We start from the raw sequence: 19,701 nt of genomic DNA on the forward strand, positions 1-19,701 counted from the left end.
CCGAAAGGATGCACCTCTCATGGGAGAACACGGCTGAGCTTATGATGCCGTGGCGTTACGAGCGACTCCATACCACCCGATTTCTCCAGAGCAAGACGACTCTCATAAAAGCAGTAACAAGCTCGGAAAGTCTCCAAGTATTCCTATAAAGCATCCTTAATCTTCGACCAGAGCGGTCACACGGGTAGCCCAGACAACTGCTGGTATTGTTCTTCAGACAGACAGCCCAGAAAACACGCAGGGCTCATTTGTTGCGGGCGCGAAGTCTAATAAGTGACTCTGTGCAGGCGGCCGTGGGCTGTATTCCTTGGAGTTTATTTCCCGCTGCCGAGGAAGGATAAGATCTTCTGTTTGTTGTACAACACAGAGACACCCCTCTAACTTTCACATACCTGTATTCTAGCCTGTTCTTCCAAAATATAGAATTCCACGCAAATAAGGCGGGCGCATTTCCTGCGGCGTTTTATAAATGAACGCCTTTTAAGGCGCAAAATAGAACAAGGTTTGTTACAACGAGTCTACCTCCCCGTTGTAATTGATGACAAAACACTGATAATACAGTCTTAACATGTTTATCAGTCTTAGTTACCATTCTTGATATCTCTCGCACCTTCTGTAAAAGCGCACGTGAAGGTTTTCCGACTCTTCTTAGTTTCCGTCCTAATGTACATGTACAGCACATTTCTTCTCAACGTTTAGGTCTAGGTAAAGCTTTAGGACAAAGACGAAGCTCCCTCCTGACATGAGAGATCAACTCATACGTGCCGCTGAAAGGCCGTGAGTATTTTACCTGCAGTCCAGCGGCGGGTGAAAGACTCTGTCTCCAATTTCCCGCAATGTGGGATATTCAAGTCAAACGTGGCAGAGGAAATAATAAGAGCTACTGCCAAGATTGACCTCTTTTCAGGTGTTTCCCCACGGTACGTCCACCGTGACAAAAACACGAGTGCCTCCATAATAACGAAACGCGTAGTTCAAAATTGCCGGTTCAACCGCAAGGAGTTTGGGGATTAAGTACAGAGCTGCGAGCTGATCTTGCCCCCAACGTTCAAAAATGTGAGGGATGTAAGAGAGTAGTGGCTTGACAAAGCGGGTATGAAAATAAATCTGATGCACAGTGACGCCACAATCCCCACTGGATTAACAACAACAAAAAGCATTTCCTAGGGAACTTCCCCTGCTGTGCAGAACAAGCGGAATATATAGTTAATGCGTACAAAGAGAGCTACTTCACATTAAAATGTCCCTTCCAATCCAGAGCAATCCATCGGTGCATTCTGAGAAACTTGTTTTATACCGAGCACAGCTGACGGCTCTGGTACAGAACCTGGCAAAGAGCTGCTCTTTTCCATTTTGTCGAAACGCTACAGCTAAATCAATTCTGTAGTACATAGAATTGGCCACACAGGGGCAGTATTCTGATTCTGATTTTATAATGCCAAATCTCGCCTGAATGTGTGCCTCTTTGGTATTGACTTTTTAAATTATATATGTATATTCTGCTGTCGTTAAGATAAGAATGATCTACATCATATTATTCTGCACAAAATGTTTGTGGAAAACCACGCTGTGAAATACACTCATAGAAAACCAACTTTCGAAGGAGAACCGGACACAACCAAAAACGTAATTTGCAATATTCCCGAGCGCCAGCAAAGCCCCTCACCCTGTTCTGATCAGCGAATGCCAGTTCTCCGCTGTTCCCAGCAGTAACGCGTTTTCCTCTTCCCCGGTTCCGGTTGCGGGTCCGATACCGAACCCCATGTCCCGCTGTGCTGGCTTTGTCAGAGAGAGCACATAGACAGAGAGGTTGTGTTGTCCCGTCTTCTGAGCTGTGATTCCTCACTGTGGCACTGGCTGAACCAGTGCCTTCTCTTTTTCATTCCAGCGGAGTTCCTCAACACAGGATAATGGATTTCAGTTTTATGTTTGAGGCAGGATACATTTGATATTTAATTTGATATAACCCAGTTTCAGAGCTGGCCTCGTCTAGATGTGTATCCTGAAATGCAACCAACAAGACCTCTGCAAACTCGTTGGCTGTTAACAGCTGCTTAGACAGGAGTACAGCTGCACATTCTTAATTAAAAAAACAAAATCAGGAGAAACTTAAGCCGAAGCTAGTTGGAATAACACACTGCGCGTGGTTCATTTTGCAAACCAAGGTGTGAGGGGGAAAACAGATCAGCAAGAGTCTACACAAGCTAGCAGATGAATGAGAGGCATCAGTGCTCACCAGCTCTGTGGCCGCTAACCACTGCTTGCTAAACAGCAGACGAGGAAAGCCCAGGGCACCTGTGCACCACGGTTTAATGGGGCCACATGGGCCCACTGTGAGCCTGCCTGCACGAATGATGATCACCAGGCGACACCAGGGACAGACACAGCTGCGGCGCTGAGCCTGGAGTCTGGATTCATCCGAATGCACAGTACAGTATGTGCTCCCTGTGTTTAATTGCTCCTCGCTGCAAGCTTTGCACCCACCAGGACTTTGAGTGGGACATTTAACGGAGTAAAAAAAAAAACTTTTCAGAAAGCTGCCCCCTTCTTTTTCAGTTTCCAAAAGGAAACTACTTTGAGAGAAACGAACTGTTGCACAAAACGTCGCACAAAAGTTCGTGCTCGTTCATAGGCTCTTCCACACTGTTCCGTGGAGGCTGCCCAGCCAGATGTCCTCCCACTGAGTCTGCCCCCCGGACCGCTTCAAGACAGCCCCCTCGCTCTCCTCAGGTCACAGCTGAACACAAGCGGCCTCTGTTTCCACCACTCACATCCCTGCACACGTAGGCAGACGTGCACTTTACGTGTCTCTTTCTATTCCGCACGCGATCTCTCAGCGTGATAAAGAGCTTTATAAACTTCGGCTGCTGCTCACACCTGTACTGTCTGACCTGCTGTTTGCTGCAGTGCGTCCCAGGGGCTGCGGACTGGGAATGAGGCCTGCTCTGGGAGCTGTGAGGATGGTAGGATCACCTGGAGACAAGAAGGCCAGGCCAGGACCGAAGGCTGACCTGCTGGTACTGTTCTGGACATTAAGCAGCTGGTCAGATTCCCTCACGCAGATGGACTAAGAGACTGAGGACGTTTTTGAGCTGTGGAACCTGTGTCATCTGATCATGCCTATTATTCACATCATTATAGATTGGTAGACTGAAAGAATGTGGGAAGATATAATATACAGCAAGTACTGATGGTATCTGAAACTTTGCTTTAATTATTTAAACATTTTTCCATTGAGTGGTAAAGACACTGTATACTGTCTTGGTGCTGAGCTCAGTGTGTTTCTGTGAAACTGGTCATTATTCCCTTATCAACACAAAAAAGAAAAGAATAAACAGATAGCCTCGATTAGTATCTTTGCACTTCTCGTTTACAATTCATTGCACAAAGTAACGAGAAAGCTCTCCACGTAAGTCACAAAATCAGGTCACTTGTGCAGTGCAGGGGGAAGTTACGCTAACCTTTTCAATTCAATTGCCTTTTCATTTTATATCAGCAGCACGCTTCAGCAGTGGCTGCCTATGCAATCTCAGTCTGAGCACATCTGGATCGCAACTGGATGACATGTTGGTACAAGGAATTAGAGAAACAGAGGTTGTTTGGGACAGTCGGGGAGGGGCGTAAAACTTCCCCTCTTAATCTGAAACCCCACAGCCCACTCAGGCCAGTTCAGAAGCTTCTTCTGCAAGAGAGATTTCAATTCCACATTTCAGCAGAATTTCATTAAAATCAAAAAGGAACTGAAAAAAGGCTTTGGTATTCCTTTTACAGGCATACCCTGTAATTAACCAGAAACCCATCTAAGGTTTCCATTCCTCCAGCATTCAGAGAAAATTCTTCTGCCCTTGCCCAGGCTTTCCACACACGAGCTGGAAGCTGAAGTGAGCTCTGGCCTTCTGGAAGTGAGCAACTCGGCCTTGCTTTCATCAGTCAAGAAGGGGCCAGCAAGCACTGAAGGGAGCCTGATGACTTCATACAAGAATCTTGTGCTCTAGTACAGTTTGTATGATCTAAAGCTGTACTACCTGAAACAGTTTTCTTTTTTTTAATCATTCTTACCTTTAAGAGAAAAACATTCTCATTATATGAGTCTTGTGCGAATGGGTACATAAAAATTCGTGTCGTGAAAAAAATATTTCAGGGAAGCCTTCTAGCTTGCCTTAGGTATACGCCATAACCCATTTTGATCAAATACAGAAAACAGGGACTAAACACATTTCAACTCAATATTCAACGTGCTCAATACATTTTCTCACAAAATTGCAGTTTTGCTCATTACAGTAAGTGCTGACTATGTTCAGCTAAGAAAGGAATTCACTGGAGGTTGCTTATGCATGACTAGCCATCAGAATAATGGGGTGCTTTTGCCTCATTAAGACTCCAGTAATAATGTATTTGAACTATTTTTAGTGCCGACCATTTTGTTCATGTAATGAATGCGGTACGGGGGATGTTCATTGTGCATGTTTGTACACTGCTCCACAGAGGGGTGGTTGACTCAAGATTTACTGAACCACACATCTCACTGCTTTACAAAATGTTTGTTTGCTGCGATAGGAAGCCAGCAGATGCTACGGAGCAGGAAAGCCACATTACCACACAGAGATGACAAATGTCAGACTTTGATCAATATTGACCAGTTCAGCTGTTTCTCTTTTGTTAGTGTGTAGTAACACATACAATGAATCTGATGTCTGTATCTGATTGCACACTATACCCTATACACTATACTCTGAGTAGATCAAAAGTGACCTACAGTTGTGTCACATACACTCACAAATACATACCTGTACAACCCCAAATTCACCTTGTTTCACTGTTATCTTTAATAGGTGTAGTTAAAGCATCAGAGTGTTTTGGCTGTTGCAATACTAAATTTCTAGCGGTGCTAGATTTTTAATGCTCACTCGACATGAAAGAGGGATTATTCCTTGTGAACCCACAACTCACACATGCTCATAAAAAGCATTTTTATGAATTTCTTTTGGGCAAGGGGAAAGGTTTGAAGGTGCACACCTAGCGAGGAATGGGAGTAGCATGGGGTGAAAGTCAATTGATTGCTTTTGTTTTTTCTTTCCCACTTAATTTTGGAAAATCAGCCAGAAAAAAACCCTTTGTGAGTCACATGGAATTTGTGTAGAAATGTGGAATTTGTGCCACAAAACTCCATGAGATGAGATAGAAAATACAGAAGTAATAACAATGTTGCAACAGATAATATAAAATACAATGTCCTGTGTATATAATGTACCTGGGAAAATCTCTAGACTGATGGAGTTTGTAACATTTGAGCGTAACTCACTGAAATGCCTCTGTAGGTGTAATTATATTCATGACATTATTCTGAACACACGTGCTTTTAACACATTAGTTTGGTTGAAATGAATTGTGCCCTTCTGAAACATGATCACTGTGACATGGAGTTTTGAAAAAAACTATGTAATGAAAAGGCAAGCAAACAACAAAATCATTTCAGTTTTGTTTAGATTTAAACTAAAAGAAAACTCAGTCTGAACACACTGAGCGTTTCATGCCCTCGTTCCACCCCCGGGTTTACTCAGGGGTGTGAAGGTGGTTGAAGAAAGGTATTTCCCACCAGAGTGTGCAGGTGTAGGGAGGCACAGTCATACTGCTCTCCGTTCGGAAGCGTTTCAAAAAAGACCTGCTCTCGGCCAGGGAAACCGAGCACACATCTGCAGGCTGTGAAGAAGACAGTTCGTCTGAGCATTTCCGTTAAGTGTCTCAGCTTGACACCCCGAGCTTTGCGCTCAGCAAACGTGGGTTTGTGGAAAGTTTGAGGGGAGCAGAAATTTCAACCTCGCCAGCAAGAAATCCCTTTCGAAACACCAGGGCTGCGTCACGAAAAGGAAAGACCTGGTAAAAATGCAAAACGAAGAGAAGGTTGGACTCCTTGCATCATTTTTTTTTGTCAGAGTTCTTCCATTCCCGGTTGAAAATAATCAAAAGAGCCTGAAAAGACGTTTGGGACTGCTGTACCACATCACATTTTCTGTTCACCGCGGGTGACCTCAGCCACTCCTTGCCTCAGTCAGGCGGAATGCAAATTCAGACTTGATGTCATGATTTCACTACGCTGGAAGGCTTCGGCTCACTGTTTCCCCTTAACGCATCCAAAAGTCCACTACGGAACATACCGCTTTTCATGCACATGGTGATTCAGTGAATGAATTCAGTTTAATTCAGCGAAATTCAAAAGTTAAGCATCAGGCACAGCCACCCCCCCCAAAAAAAAAGATGTCTAAGGCATTTTACTGCCTTGGTGCAGAATGGAAGTACTATCTGGGCAACACAGTGTGAAATTAAGTTCAGAATGACAGTGGTAATCACAGTGAGTGCATAAAAACCTTTTTTTGTGCCTTTAGTCACAAATCAGGCCTCTGAGTGCTGAGTTTGTGATTATTCCTTCATCCCCTGAACAGAAACCCCACGTCTTGTCTCGTGGCACGGACCTCTGGCAGAATCGATGTTCGCACATTGAAGGGGGTTTTGCTCATTCAAGGGGATTTAGGTTAGGTTGACAAAGATAGTAGTGATAAATGCAAAGCAATACAGACAACAGGAAGCCGCAAGTGAATCATTTTCACAGTCCTGGCAGGGGAACTGCTGAGTTTGCAGGCTGTGTTGGGTTTGCGGGACACTATCACCTCCCGTTCCCCACCCGCTCCTCTCCTCACATGACCACTGCACAGCTCCGGAGTGCAGGGCTTGTTCCTCTCACCCCTGGGTCTTGAGCAGCCCCATGCAAACACACGTTGCCTTTTCTCCGCAACGCCCATTACGTGCTCGCCGTTCTCTCACAGTGCCGAAGGAAGGATTGTGGGCTGGAGTTCACACCTCGATTTCTGCTGAATTCCGGGCTCGGGTTTCGCAGGCACAGTGACTGTGACGAGTAGGATGAGACATCTCCTTTGCTGTAGTGCTGTATCTAATCTAAATCTATAGGGTTTTAGCTCTGTGTGAGCGCAGTGTTACCCCCTCGCTGTATGTGTCATATCATAGGAGTAGTCAAGGAGAGTCAGGCTATGGAAAGTGAGCTGTAAGCATGTGTGGTGAGGTACAGCTAACCGTGGCAGGGCAGTGAAACCACGTGGTGTAAGCATGCCAGTCTGTGACCTAACTTAGCTCTTGGGAGGTGCTCACCACAGGGAGAGTAGGTTAGTGCAGGATGGGAGTGATTCTGCCAGTTGCCCTGGGACTCGGCTTCAGGAATTTAGTTTACGCTAAACAACAACACAATCATTGCTGGATCTTTATAGCAGTAATGTGCCAGGGCTGGACAAGAAGCCAGCCAGTGCTTTAACAATGCAGCCCTTGGTTCTGGAGAGGTCACACTGCAACCTAGATCTGTGTGTTTGAGTACATTTAACTACTGTTATTCTTCACCCAGAAATTAAACTCTAACAGTAACATAACGTTCCAGTACTTTTGGACAGGGGTTCCCAGTGCTGTCCTGGAGAGACACCCACCAGCTAGTGTCATTGCTGCACAGCTTCGTTACCTAGTTCAAGCCGTAATTTTACTAAGAAGTTGCTCATTGAGAAACATCTGCAAGTTTTGTTTTTCCCAACACAAGATTTTGGGGAATTTTTTTGTCACTTGTGAAATGCAATAGTTAAAAGGCAGCATCCAACACGTTTATGAGCTGAAAACACTCTAAGAACTCAGCATAATTCTCCTGTTAAGTCAATGAAGGGTGAAATTGTGCAACCAAGAGCTCGACTGGAATGAGGACCAGCAGGCGTGGGGGTCCCAGGACCAGGATCCCCTGCCCTACTACACAGAACTGGTTCCAGGGTTGCCCCTGCAATATGACCTCCTGATACAACTGATTCCAAATAGGTTCATATTTGTAAACAATAATAATTCCTTACAATTTATTAGCACTTTTCTGGACACTCCACTCAAAGCTCTTTACAGGTAATGGGGATCCCCTCCACCACCACCAGTGTGCAGCCCCCACCTGGATGATGCGAGGGCAGCCAGAGTGCACCGGTACACTCACCACACAGCAGCTCTCAGTGGGGAGGAGAGCAGAGTGATGAAGCCAGTTCACAGATGGGGATTATTAGGAGTCCATGATTGGTTAAGGTCGTGGAAATTTGGCCAGGACACCGGGGTTACACCCCTACTCTTTTCGAGAAACCCCCTGGGATTTTTAATGACAACAGAGAGTCAGGACCTTGGTTTTATGTCTCACCCAAAGGACGGTGCCTTTTTACAGTATAGTGTCCCCGTCACTATACTGGGGCATTAGGACCCACACAGACCACAGGGTGAGGGCCCCCTGCTGGCCTTACTAACACCTCTTCCAGCAGCAGCCGTAGTTTTTCCCCAAGAGGTCTCCCATCCAGGTACAGATCAGGCTCACACCTGCTGAGCTTCAGGGGGCTGCCAGCTGTGAGTTGTAGGGTGATATGGCTGCTGGCTAATATTTGTTCATTAACGGAGCTCCCAGGCAGATACAGCTACAAGGTTACCTTTGTTGCTAGAAAATGACCTGTTAAAACTGATGTGGTGCCTACACTGCACTTTAATTCTATTGATCTGCCAGACTGACCTGAGTGTGTCTGACCCCAGACCGCGACCAGCTGCACACCTCATTTGTGGATAAGTATGAATGGGGAGTAGATACATCGTACTGTGACCCACCTTCCTCTCTGGCTGGCGGCGAGAAAGCAGACCAGGCGTGTGAACCGAAAGGGGGATTTGTCATTCGCGCTGTAACCACAAAAGTCACACATTTATACAGCACCTCAGGAAAACAGACCCTCACAAACTTGCACTGAGAGTCAAGATGTCTGACTAGCATGAGCTTCACAACAGGACTGGAGAGACTTAATGTCAATGTTGCCCTCTTCCCACACACTTTAAAATATTGAAGGGTATTTTAAAAACACTAATGGAAATAATCATTCACGATGTAGTCATAATAATCGTGGGCTTTGGGAGCAGCTGGACAAAGGAAATGAAGAAATTAAAATCAGAATCGGGATCCAATTTTATATATCCCCGGGACACACAGCAAAGTTTGAATGAGGACACCATGATTAGACGTGTGGTGGAAGAGAATTCACTAGGAGCTAATTTACAGATAAATCTCACTGTTTACAAATACGGTTTCCTCCAGGGGCTTCTTAAATAGAAGAGGGAGACATTTTAATTTGTGTTTTTCCTTGCCAGACGTTTGAGCAGTTGGCACTGTCCTCTAATGAAAGCTTAAACGTAGAAGCTGAGCCACTGAGGAGAAGGACAGGAGAGAAGCCACACAGGGCACAGAGTCAGAGTGCCAGGAGTGTTAATGCAATGCTCATCCTGCTATCTGTCATGCACAGTCATAACTTGAAAGTTGTTACATGGTTCAGTTAGGCTTGCGCTCGCTAAATGACTGCATCTGTAAGAATCACTTAGATTGTGTACAAGAACATCTCTTTACCATTTTTGAACTGATTTACAGAAATACGTATCAGAGGGAATAACACCAGTAGGTGGCATAATCGTGTTTGGAAAAGCTCCTGAAGCTCTTCTTCACAGGAGTAACCATAGCAAGTCCTCACACTATGTTAATGAAGCAGACTGTGGGAGCTTAGCTGCAGCCTGAGGCACCTTATCACCCTTACTGTACCCAAGGCTCTGCAGGGACAGGCCAGCCCGGTGCTCATGGAAAGGTTTTGTGTGATGTATAATGTCTTCTATCTGCCTGCAAAGCAAATTTCCCACGTAGGACAATAAAAGTGTGAGACTTCCAAGTGCTGCTGATTGTATGGAGTTTATAACGAAAGTTCGGGAGGGATGACAACAAACAAGTTCAATGAGACTCACCCGTCAGTAATTGGCAATCGCTCCCAATGTCCTTTGCTCTCCTAAAACACTATAAATTCCTACGTGATCCCCATCTCTCACCCACATACGCCTTTTGCATCCCACCTCCACCCCATCTCCCCCTCTGCAGCTGCCCCTTGGTCACCCTGCGTGGGGGTCCTGGCCTCCTTGCCCTCTGGTGGGGAGGTCAGCCCTCAGCCAGGCATGTTAAACCAGATTTTCACTCCATAATCCTTTCATGACGCTTTATTCTGTTGTTATTCCTAGTGAAAACTTATTATTACATTAGAGTGTTTAATGAATGCCATGGTCCACATAACTTCCCAACCCTTCCAAGACACACAGACGCAAACTGTTCCACAAGAGACTCCACAGCCAGATCTGTTTCCTGCTCTAGTCTGTAGTTTGCATCTACATGTGGACGTGCAGGAAGCAGTGATCTGTCCCTGTAACTAGCAGGTTATGGATTCAAGGCCCAGGTGGGGCACTGGAAGGTACTTGATCTAAATGGGTGTAGCAAAATGCACAGCTGAGTAAATGGGTACCAGTGTCAGCTGCTTTGGATAAAGGCATAAAATAAATATATTGTAGCGCTCTTGGGTTCACATGGGTATGCGCCCTTGCCGCTGCTGCCTCAGGTCGCCCCCCCACTGGTGGGGACTCAAACCCGGGCCTCCAGTGTCACTCAACAGGGACCCAGCCAGTTGAGCTAAAGGGAGATCTCCCCTCAGCCCGGCGGCTGCGGTCCCTGCTGTTCACAGTGAAGGGCGGTGACGTCACTGCGCTGGTAAGCCAGCTCGAATAACCTGCATTGGTGGCCGTGTGCATTACAATATTTTTGCTTAGTTTGCTTTGGGTTTTTAAGTGTGTGTTCAGTGTATTGTTACAGAACTTTTTTATTAAGTAACAGCAACAACAGCAGTGCTAATAGTTAGCATGCAGTTATACCACAGGAACCACGTACAGCACACATAAACGTTGTCCCAGAGTGACCTATGCTTTTCACAGAAATTACACGTTTTTTTCTAAATGTCCTGTTTTTGTGTGTTAAATGAATTACTAATACAGCAATCAAATACAGAGTTTTTATCTCCAAAGTGAATGGAGCTTCAGAAGAAGACAACAATGAGTGTAACAATGAGGTGTGACAGGCGTAAGTCTCTAAAAGACAGAAGGAAGACAGTTAAAGAGGCCCGGCAGTCTCTGACATTATCTGTGGTTGTTTCAAACTTTGTTTACGCTTTTTTACATCACAGCGCAATTTACTCCCCACCCCCAGTTGTGAAATAATTTTTCAATTGCTAAAAGCTTTGCAGTGCACAGGAAGCAATTTTATTTTAGGCTTGCTGAGAACATCACACAACTCAGCGTGTGATAAAATAAGCACCTAAAGTAAACCTTCCTAAACTCGGCGCCTCTATTAGCAACTGTCAGAAACTGTGTTCTGTCATGGAGCAACTCTTCTGCTTCATATTTCCAGCAGAGATATTTAAGCAGAGGGCTCTAATGTTGCTGTTGCACTGTACTTCTAGTCTGACTGGGATTGAGATGTTAATTATTTGATGTAAAATTGCTTTTTTATCTTTTCAAAAATCTTTTCATCTACGGTCACTTCAGATTCTCCCAGGTCTTGGCATTCACAAACATTTGAATTTGCGTCACCACAACAAAAGGGAGCTTGCTGGATCTTCTAGATCTGCTCAGAAGTGGAAGGTGAATCACCACTTGGTCTGTGATGTCTCAGGAACTGTCATGACAGGAGGTGGAAAAATCCACGGAAAGAAGCACCAAGTGTGAGTGGCGTGGTCTTGCGTGAGACGACAGCACAAGACACCTGAAGCACTTGAAAGTCAAGAGCAACCAGGAAGTGGCATTTATCTTCCACCCTCTCGAGAGGAGTTCCTCAGAACTGCATGGGTCTTTGAAGCAGGCACTTCTCCTCAGCTCTGTCTCGTCTCCTCTGCGTCGTCCCTTGGGCCGCCATGATCAACACCTACAACACCACCCTGCCTCCACCACTGCCGCCCCGCCAGGTGGCCCGCGTCTCCTCCGGCTCCCCGACCCGGCCGGTCATCTGGTTCCTGTCCGCGGTGATCCTGGTCCACATGGTGGTGTCGGTCATCATGTTCATGTACCTGTTCCGCAAGGTTGAAGAGGTAAGAGAGTTCTGCTCTAGCCGGCTCTGGCCACAGTGGTGGATCCGCTGGGGGGATAGCCTTCCATCACACCCAGGGCCACTCCGCAACCGCACTCTGACAGGTTAGGGGACTATCAGCACTGAAATCTGATCAAGAAAGCCCTCTCCCAGAGCTGTGTCATAAAGCAGGTGCAACTCTAAATTAAGCCTGTTACAATCAGAATTTCTACAGCTTTTGTTAACCTACCCTAAGGAATAAAATGACTTTTATCGGACATCTGACTGATGAGTCTCTGGAAGAAAGAGTCTGAATGACATTCTCTGAAAGTCCTGGGTGACCAGAGCCACCCCATTCATTCTTTGACATTTACCTGCTTCAGAAGCATTGGCCATTCTAATGAAAAAGCACATTTTTACTTCAAGTTGGTATTTCTCATGGGGATCTGAATAAGATCCTAGGTTCCTGACCTGTACTTGAAGATTGTGAATCCTACATGAATAAATCAACGAAATATAAAAGCAATTAAGGAACTTAACAACAAACTGAAAAACTATTCTTATAATGTTTATATTTACATTCAAAATTAGTGCTACACAACTTAGGTGTCTTTACAATTCAGAGTTTTTACCGTTAAAAGAATGAGTCCGAAGTGATGCACCTGAGTGTTCTGTCTCTGTGCGGTCCATGTGCTTGCTCCTGGGTCGTGCATTAACTGATGTGAGAGATTGTTCATAAGTTCACAAGCAGTTTCACTTCTGAACTATGGCTGGTTTTCAAGAAAATAAAAGAAGGAACAGTGTTAGGGATTTTCACTAGACCACACAGACTGGTGAGAGTTGCCAGAACTCAGACAGGGAATTTGGTGAAAAGCCGTGTTATGCCTGGGGTACATAACTGCAAAAATCCCCTAAAACATGTCTTTAGGGGAAACATCGCGTTTGTTTAAGGAAAGTGAAAAATGCAGCAATATAGTTATTCAGAGGCTAGATTTAAAAAGGCTCATCTGTTTTTCATTGAAGAGCACAGTACAACGTGTTCTCACTTTCTTTCTGTTACTGACACCAAAATATGTGACCATCAAAACAGAACATTTTATCTCCCAGCACTGATAATTCTTATTTTGAAAATTATTTCATTTTGTGAATAGGGGTCACTGGTGAATGCTTCTTATAATCTTTACTACCTACAGCTGGGTGAAAGGCTGGTCCTGTAGCTTTGCCTTGCTTCTGTGCACCTGTTTCCAGCTGCTTTAAGATCGCCTGTCTCCAGCTGTTTTCAGTGAACCTGTCTCCAGCAGTTTTCAGTGCACTTGTATCCAGCTGTTTTCAGTGCACTTGTATCCAGCTGTTTTCAGTGCGCTTGTTTCCAGCTGTTTTCAGTGCACCTGTCTCCAGCAGTATTCAGTACGCCTGTCTCCAGCTGTTTTCAGTGCTCCTGTCTCCAGCTGTTTTCAGTGTGCTTGTTTCCAGCTGTTTTCAGTGCACCTGTCTCCAGCAGTATTCAGTACGCCTGTCTCCAGCTGTTTTCAGTGCTCCTGTCTCCAGCTGTTTTCAGTGCGCCTGTCTCCAGTTGTTTTCAGTGCGGCTGTCTCCAGCTGGTGAGCCAGGCTCATGCTCCCTGTGCCCCTGCATTTGCTGGCCTGCCTGGGGTTCCTCCGGTGAAGGGGTTGTGATGGAATTAGGGATAAGATTGATGATTTTAGGGAAGAATGTTTGTCTGTTTGAATGTATTTCTTGCAGTACTGCAGAAAGTGCACCTCTGACCCTGCTTCTTCCTGTTAGGCTGTTAGGGATCTCCCTTCTGTCCAGAAATGAATAGACACAATCTGTGACCCAGAGATGCAGTGGGCTGCAAGATAGGTTTGAGTCGCTTGATGAACCCCCTGGTGACTAACAGCTCACAAAAACCCACTGGTCTGAGAGGACCGGTAGCCCACATCTCTGAGTCTTTATCAGACTTGTATGTGGTCGGATGTCGAGTGGGACGTGTTGTTTATCTGAGGGCAAACCACAGTCTATGTGTTTCTTAATAACTCTCAATTAATTTTAATTAAAATTAGTCGGAGCTATTCTAGGTCCAAGAGAATCCTCAGCATGGAACAAATTGTTCCGATATGGTTGCATTCCAGCAGGGATCTGAGTTTTCAGTTGTTGCACCTTTTGTGTAAGGGAATCGATCGAATCTTTTTTTTTCCTTCCTCAGTTATTGAATGTTTCAGCTCTGACACACATAGTCTTTTTTGAGTTATCCCTGTGAGTGAAGTCTCCTTTAGCTGTTGTTAACAAACTGCACCCAGGAAGATGCAGGTGTGTGTGTGCTTCTCTGAACCTGCATTGCCGTGCAACAATTAAAAACATTTCTTTAAGCGCAGGAAGTATAATGTCAATTTTACAAGAGATGAGTATCAACTTTTCTACATGCTGGGGGATGGGAAGAGATGAACAGATTAGGGCTGAGAGCTCACAGCCATACTGCCTACAGAGAGCTGAAAGACTGCCTTCATTTTTGTCCAACACATTGCAGGCCCTGATAAGCAGGTCTAATAAATTCTGCACTGCAGACAAAAAGCTCTTTTTCTTTAATATCTGTGATTTATATTCTGAAAGGCAAGTCATTACATCTATCATGTGTTTAAAAATATGTGCACATAAAGTCAGAACTCAAATAATTTTTTTCTTGCGTTAAAGCGCCTTCAGCTGAAGTTACATCCACTCTGCCTGTAAGCTTTCTTCTCAATTCTTAAGAGCTTGTTTAAAAAAAATAACATTTCGTACTCTTGAAATGCCTTCCTAAGCGTGCTTTTGAGCACTGTCATTCGGGGTTTTCACCTACAGCACAGGGGACGAGAAGGTCGATTACTGCATTCACTGTACTGTGCGTCTCTGTTTTCTCACAGTTCCAGACCCTGGTGAGCAACCATGATGACCTTATACTGCTGAGACGACTGCATCAGTGTGAAGCTCAGACTCAGGACAAATCCTCACTGCTGGACTGCGCTAAGGTCGTATCGAAATTTCAGAGCTTACTTTCAAAGGTATGCTGACCTTGATTTAGGCCCTGTTTGCTTTATACACTTTTGATGCAAAACCGCACAGCAATTGGCAAGAATTCATGGTATCTTGGTGTCACCTGATCCAAAACTAAAAAGCTTGCAGAGAAGAGATCTGGCTCTGACAGATGTGAGAAGAAAACTGACCATGACAGCCTATGGTTTACAAACCAGACTGGAGATCTCATCAAGACATAAGAACCGATGATCGTTTTTTCCAGAGACCTAAAATGAACAGCGCAGCTTACAATGAACATGTTTTAACTTTAATGATGTGGCCACAATAATTGCTGAATTGAAGAGTGATTTCTGTAAAATTGTAATAAGGAAGTAAAAGGTAAATAAACTATGTGGGTTATTTTCTATACTATGTGTTGACTTTCTCCTGATTCTTAGTAAGTGTTATTGACTTTCTGATGGTGTTATTTCACAAATAACAGAGGCAATAATAATAAATTTGACTTTTAATTCTCCTTTTCAGGCTTCTACAATGGAAGAAAGCCTGCAAGCTGGCCTGAAAGGTACCTTCATTGTTATTGCTATTACTGATGCCGGCAGTTCTTGTTCTGGATGACAGACAGCCATGCTTCCTCATCGCAGCCATAGTGTTTATGGCTGATATCATTTTTATTTGAAATACCGATCTGCGACCTGGAGCAGCTGGTACTGAATTTCTCTCATGTCTCTGGTGCTTGTCTTGCAGGTGAAAGACCTACTACAGCAGTAGCACACCTGAGAGTGAAAAAAAACCCTGGTTCCCCCACAGGTAAGAACCAGTCCTGACTTATCTGTGCAGCTGGCTTCTGGCCACTATCTGAGTCCACAGCCTAGGATGGGTAGCAGAATGGCAAAAAATAAAATGTCTGCTCCCCTGTGCTGTTAAAGCCTAAAAACTTCAGTTCTAAAACAAGCAAATGTCTGACGACACAGAGAACCAAATTAATTGTATAATAGCATTGTTCTTATTTACTTCCTGTTACTGTGTTATTTACTTCCTGTTACTGTGCATTCAGCTTGATTCAGCTCATCGGGATGTCATTTATGCAGCTCAGTAATTCCCGCCAAGTTAAGCTGAGTTTAAAAACAGAGGTGTGGTCTCTGGACATCACACAGATGCCCCGTTTGAATAAGGGGTCACAACAAGCTGCAAGGAACACAGTTAGATTTGATAAAAGCTGGTATCTGCTGTATGTGGTTGCTGTGAATAGCAAATTCCCAACATAAGTAGGTGCAGAAAACACATGGCTTTCCCTGTCAAGCCGGCTTTCATTTCACAAAGAGTATAATTTACAGCACTATGCTGGAGTGAAGGAGTAAAGTGCACTTTACACCATGACTGTGATTGTGTGGTGTGGAAATGCTGTACGCTTACCCTAAAAATATTCTCCCTGTTCTGTCCAGGCAATAAAATCACACAATGGTCTGAGGACCACTCGCTCCTGAAAAACGTGGATTTCGACTCCTTCCGCAGCATGATAAGGATAACAACACCTGGAATCTACTACATCTACTCTCAAGTAACCTTCTCTAAAACTCAAGACAAGGCCCCTGTCGTCCAAAATGTTATGAAGGAATGGAAAGGACAGGAATCCACATTGCTGACAGCCTCCAGCAGCCTGAGCAATAGCAGAGACCCATCACTGTACACGATATACCAAGGAGGAGTTTTTGAACTTAAAAAGGATGAATATCTCTACGTTAAAGTGACCAACCTAAGCCTGGTGAACTTCAATGAGAATTCAACTATGTTTGGATTATTTACAGTATGAGACACGTCCCTCATATGATGTCACCTGGGCTTGTGTGGGCCAAACTAAATCAGCAGAGGGAAAAAAAACTGATCCTTTCCTTCTCCACCTGCACAAGGACAGCGGTCTGGTTTCCCCTGTCAAGGCCATGCATGTGTAAAGCTATGAATGAAGAATGAAGATACGGACAAACGCCCGCTTGCCCAAGGAAAGGATACTTCCTAAGGTGCCCTCTTGTATGTGTGATGTTGAAATGTTCCACAGCAGGTTGCCACATTGAGAGCACGGCAGTAAGACGGGGGGGGGTTCTGGCTCAGCTGTAGCGCAGAGCTGCCCTCGCTCTCAGGAGCAACTCCGACAAACACCACAACAAATATGGCAGCCACGGAGAGCTGAGGCACTGTGGGTAACTTCGGGATCCGGTTGTTGAAAATCTGCTCTCACCACTTCGGCGCAGACCTCTGTGTTTTACTTTTTTCTCTTTTCATATTTAAGTCTTTGCGTGAGTGTTTTTGTTGTTTTTGGTTTCACTCTATCACTACAGCCCAGATTGTCTTCTGCTCCTCCACTCGTGGATACTCTCTGTGCCTTTTCCTCGGAGATGTTCAATGAACGTTAATAAATTATTTATTGTGATATCATAAAATCTAAATGCATGTGTGTCATCCCCTCCTTGTGTCACCCCAATGTGCCGAATGTAAAGGACAATCCGAAGAGGATCGGGTCAATGGTTCTCTCCGCACCTTGTTAGAAGTAGGAGCCAGACTATTTCTGGAGCTGGTTGAATAACTCCCAAGCCTCCAGACCCAGGGGACTGGGACTCCCAGCTGCAAGTGTAATAAAATGTAAGCAGTGGAAAATAGACACAGCTCATCACCCTCATGGGCAGGATGCTGCAGTAACTCAAAAGAGGATGCAGGGTTCTAATCAGCCCTTATGAATCTGGACATCAGGCAGGAATGAGGCCAACCTCACTGTACTTTTTACATCCACAAAAATCATGTACAGTATGTTGAGCTGCATTGGCGCTCTGGACAGGTCACACAGAAAAAAGACTAAGTTTTGGCCAACAAAACCCGCAAAGGAGAATTCCATTGCTTTCAGATGGTGAAAGGTTGTCTGCCAATGCATATGGAGGTTTTCTTATCCAAAAATATTTGAAGAATCAGTGCAGAATCTGAACTGTAGGAAGAGCACTGCATATGATCTTCCTGGAGGACACATGCTTGATTTGGACTTTCACAGTTCCTGTAGTTTCTGGATATGCTTTAAACAAAAGGCACAACATCTCCTGTTACCAGCCCCTCGGACGTCTACTGAATGTGTGAGAAGTGATTATGGAATTAACTTACTCTTGATATTTAGCACTGTGCTTCAGTTGAAAGAGTTCATTCACATGCTGTACAATCATTTGACATCCTCAACAAAGAGACTGCATATCTGGATACAGCTCAGGATCAACTGCAACTTGAGATACAAGTTTCTAAAAGAGTTTAAGCCTTGATTTACCTAAAAATGTCCAGATGAAATGGTGCCAAAATTAATTTAAACTTTGTTTTTGTAAAAGATACAGTGTATATACTGTACCAGACTAGAAGGCATTAAACATGCCATGTAAGAGTAACCGGATGTTTTAATGCCTCTCCTACATATGTTTAAACATATGTAACAATTTATTTTTGCCCCTTTACAGATTCAGGACACTGAGTGGTAAACAAAAGCTTGTTAATTAACAATATAAGTGTGTACAAATACACAAAACATGAATATACAGACCTGGATGGTAACTGACCAACTGTAGAAAAATGAATCCAACATTTTTTACATCAAGAGATCCTAAACTGAAAATTGATACTCGATAAGGTTATTGCTTATGATGTGCAAATCCTCGTTTTCACTGATGTTTTTGCTGTTTTGTGCATTTTTTTTGTTGCTCCCCTGTTATCACCAAAACCAGATTTCACACTTCTCTGGCCTGAATGGAGAATTGCACTTTGACCAGATTGTCTCTAAATAAAGACCAACCATCATGAATCTGCTGGCACAGCAAACTAGAGTGTCACTGTGTAACACTGAGGACTGAAACCTGGTGACCTTTGTACTCTGAAAATACCCAGATGTTCAGATGTAAAAGCCTGGATTTCCCCTCGTTTAATTTATTCCATTGAAATATACTTTTTTAAAAAGATACTCAAGCTTCACAGATATTAAAAAATTATAGGCTACAGCCATATCTCCAATACATGTAAAATGTCTGCCTTTGTGCACTTCGGTGTAACAGGTATAAGAATAGTAATTTATTTCTTTTTCAGTAATAATAACAGAATGGTATGGGAACTATTGACTGAAAAACTTATTTATGGAACTGACGTTGTTGATTTTTTATGTATTTCAACCTGTTAAAATGTATTTATATTTCATAGAAAAAAAATCTGAGATAAAGTTTTCTGTGATTTCTTAACCTCCTGTGTCCTCTCCTCTTATGAAATGTTAGTTTATTGTGACACAAAAGGGGGGATAGTTTTGCCTCCAGACAAGTGCATCAGGGAAATGGGACAGGTGGTAGAGTCTGTGTACTGCAGGCTGTTTGTATGGACACAGTAAACCACCTGAAATACGTCTGTAATTAAGCTTCTGACAGTAGAAGCCTGATAAGCTGCTGAGACAGAAACATTTGTATTTCTCATAGTTGTTTTCCTAATCAGAAGGGCTTGGTGTCCAGCCCAGCCACGTTTTCCGCAGGGAATTCCAGGATAAAACATGTGTGTAACCTGGGATTTGACAGAGGGTCAGAGATTGGAGGTCAGGTCCTCCTTCATATTTCCTGGAAAAGTTTGAATATTAAGAAATCATGCCCACATGTGTAGGTCAGAAATCCAACAGGTGACTATGCAAACTGGGTCTGGCCTCTAGACCCTGCAGCTCA

General features: G+C 44.2%; 1 protein-coding gene across 1 annotated transcript; it reads left to right on the forward strand.

The window, feature by feature from the left end:
* The first annotated feature begins 11,745 nt into the window (after nt 1-11,745).
* Nucleotides 11,746-19,236, forward strand: cd40lg (CD40 ligand). The gene is made up of 5 exons (XM_088925694.1): nt 11,746-11,996; nt 14,875-15,012; nt 15,509-15,548; nt 15,731-15,793; nt 16,429-19,236. Exons 1-5 carry the CDS (start codon nt 11,823-11,825, stop codon nt 16,794-16,796), a joined length of 783 nt encoding a protein of 260 aa, XP_088781820.1. The 5' UTR covers nt 11,746-11,822; the 3' UTR covers nt 16,797-19,236.
* The last annotated feature ends 465 nt before the right edge of the window (nt 19,237-19,701 follow it).

The sequence above is a fragment of the Atractosteus spatula genome, chromosome 9 (genome assembly GCF_055471065.1).
Source record: "Atractosteus spatula isolate fAtrSpa1 chromosome 9, fAtrSpa1.hap1, whole genome shotgun sequence".
NCBI classification, from domain to species: domain Eukaryota; kingdom Metazoa; phylum Chordata; class Actinopteri; order Semionotiformes; family Lepisosteidae; genus Atractosteus; species Atractosteus spatula.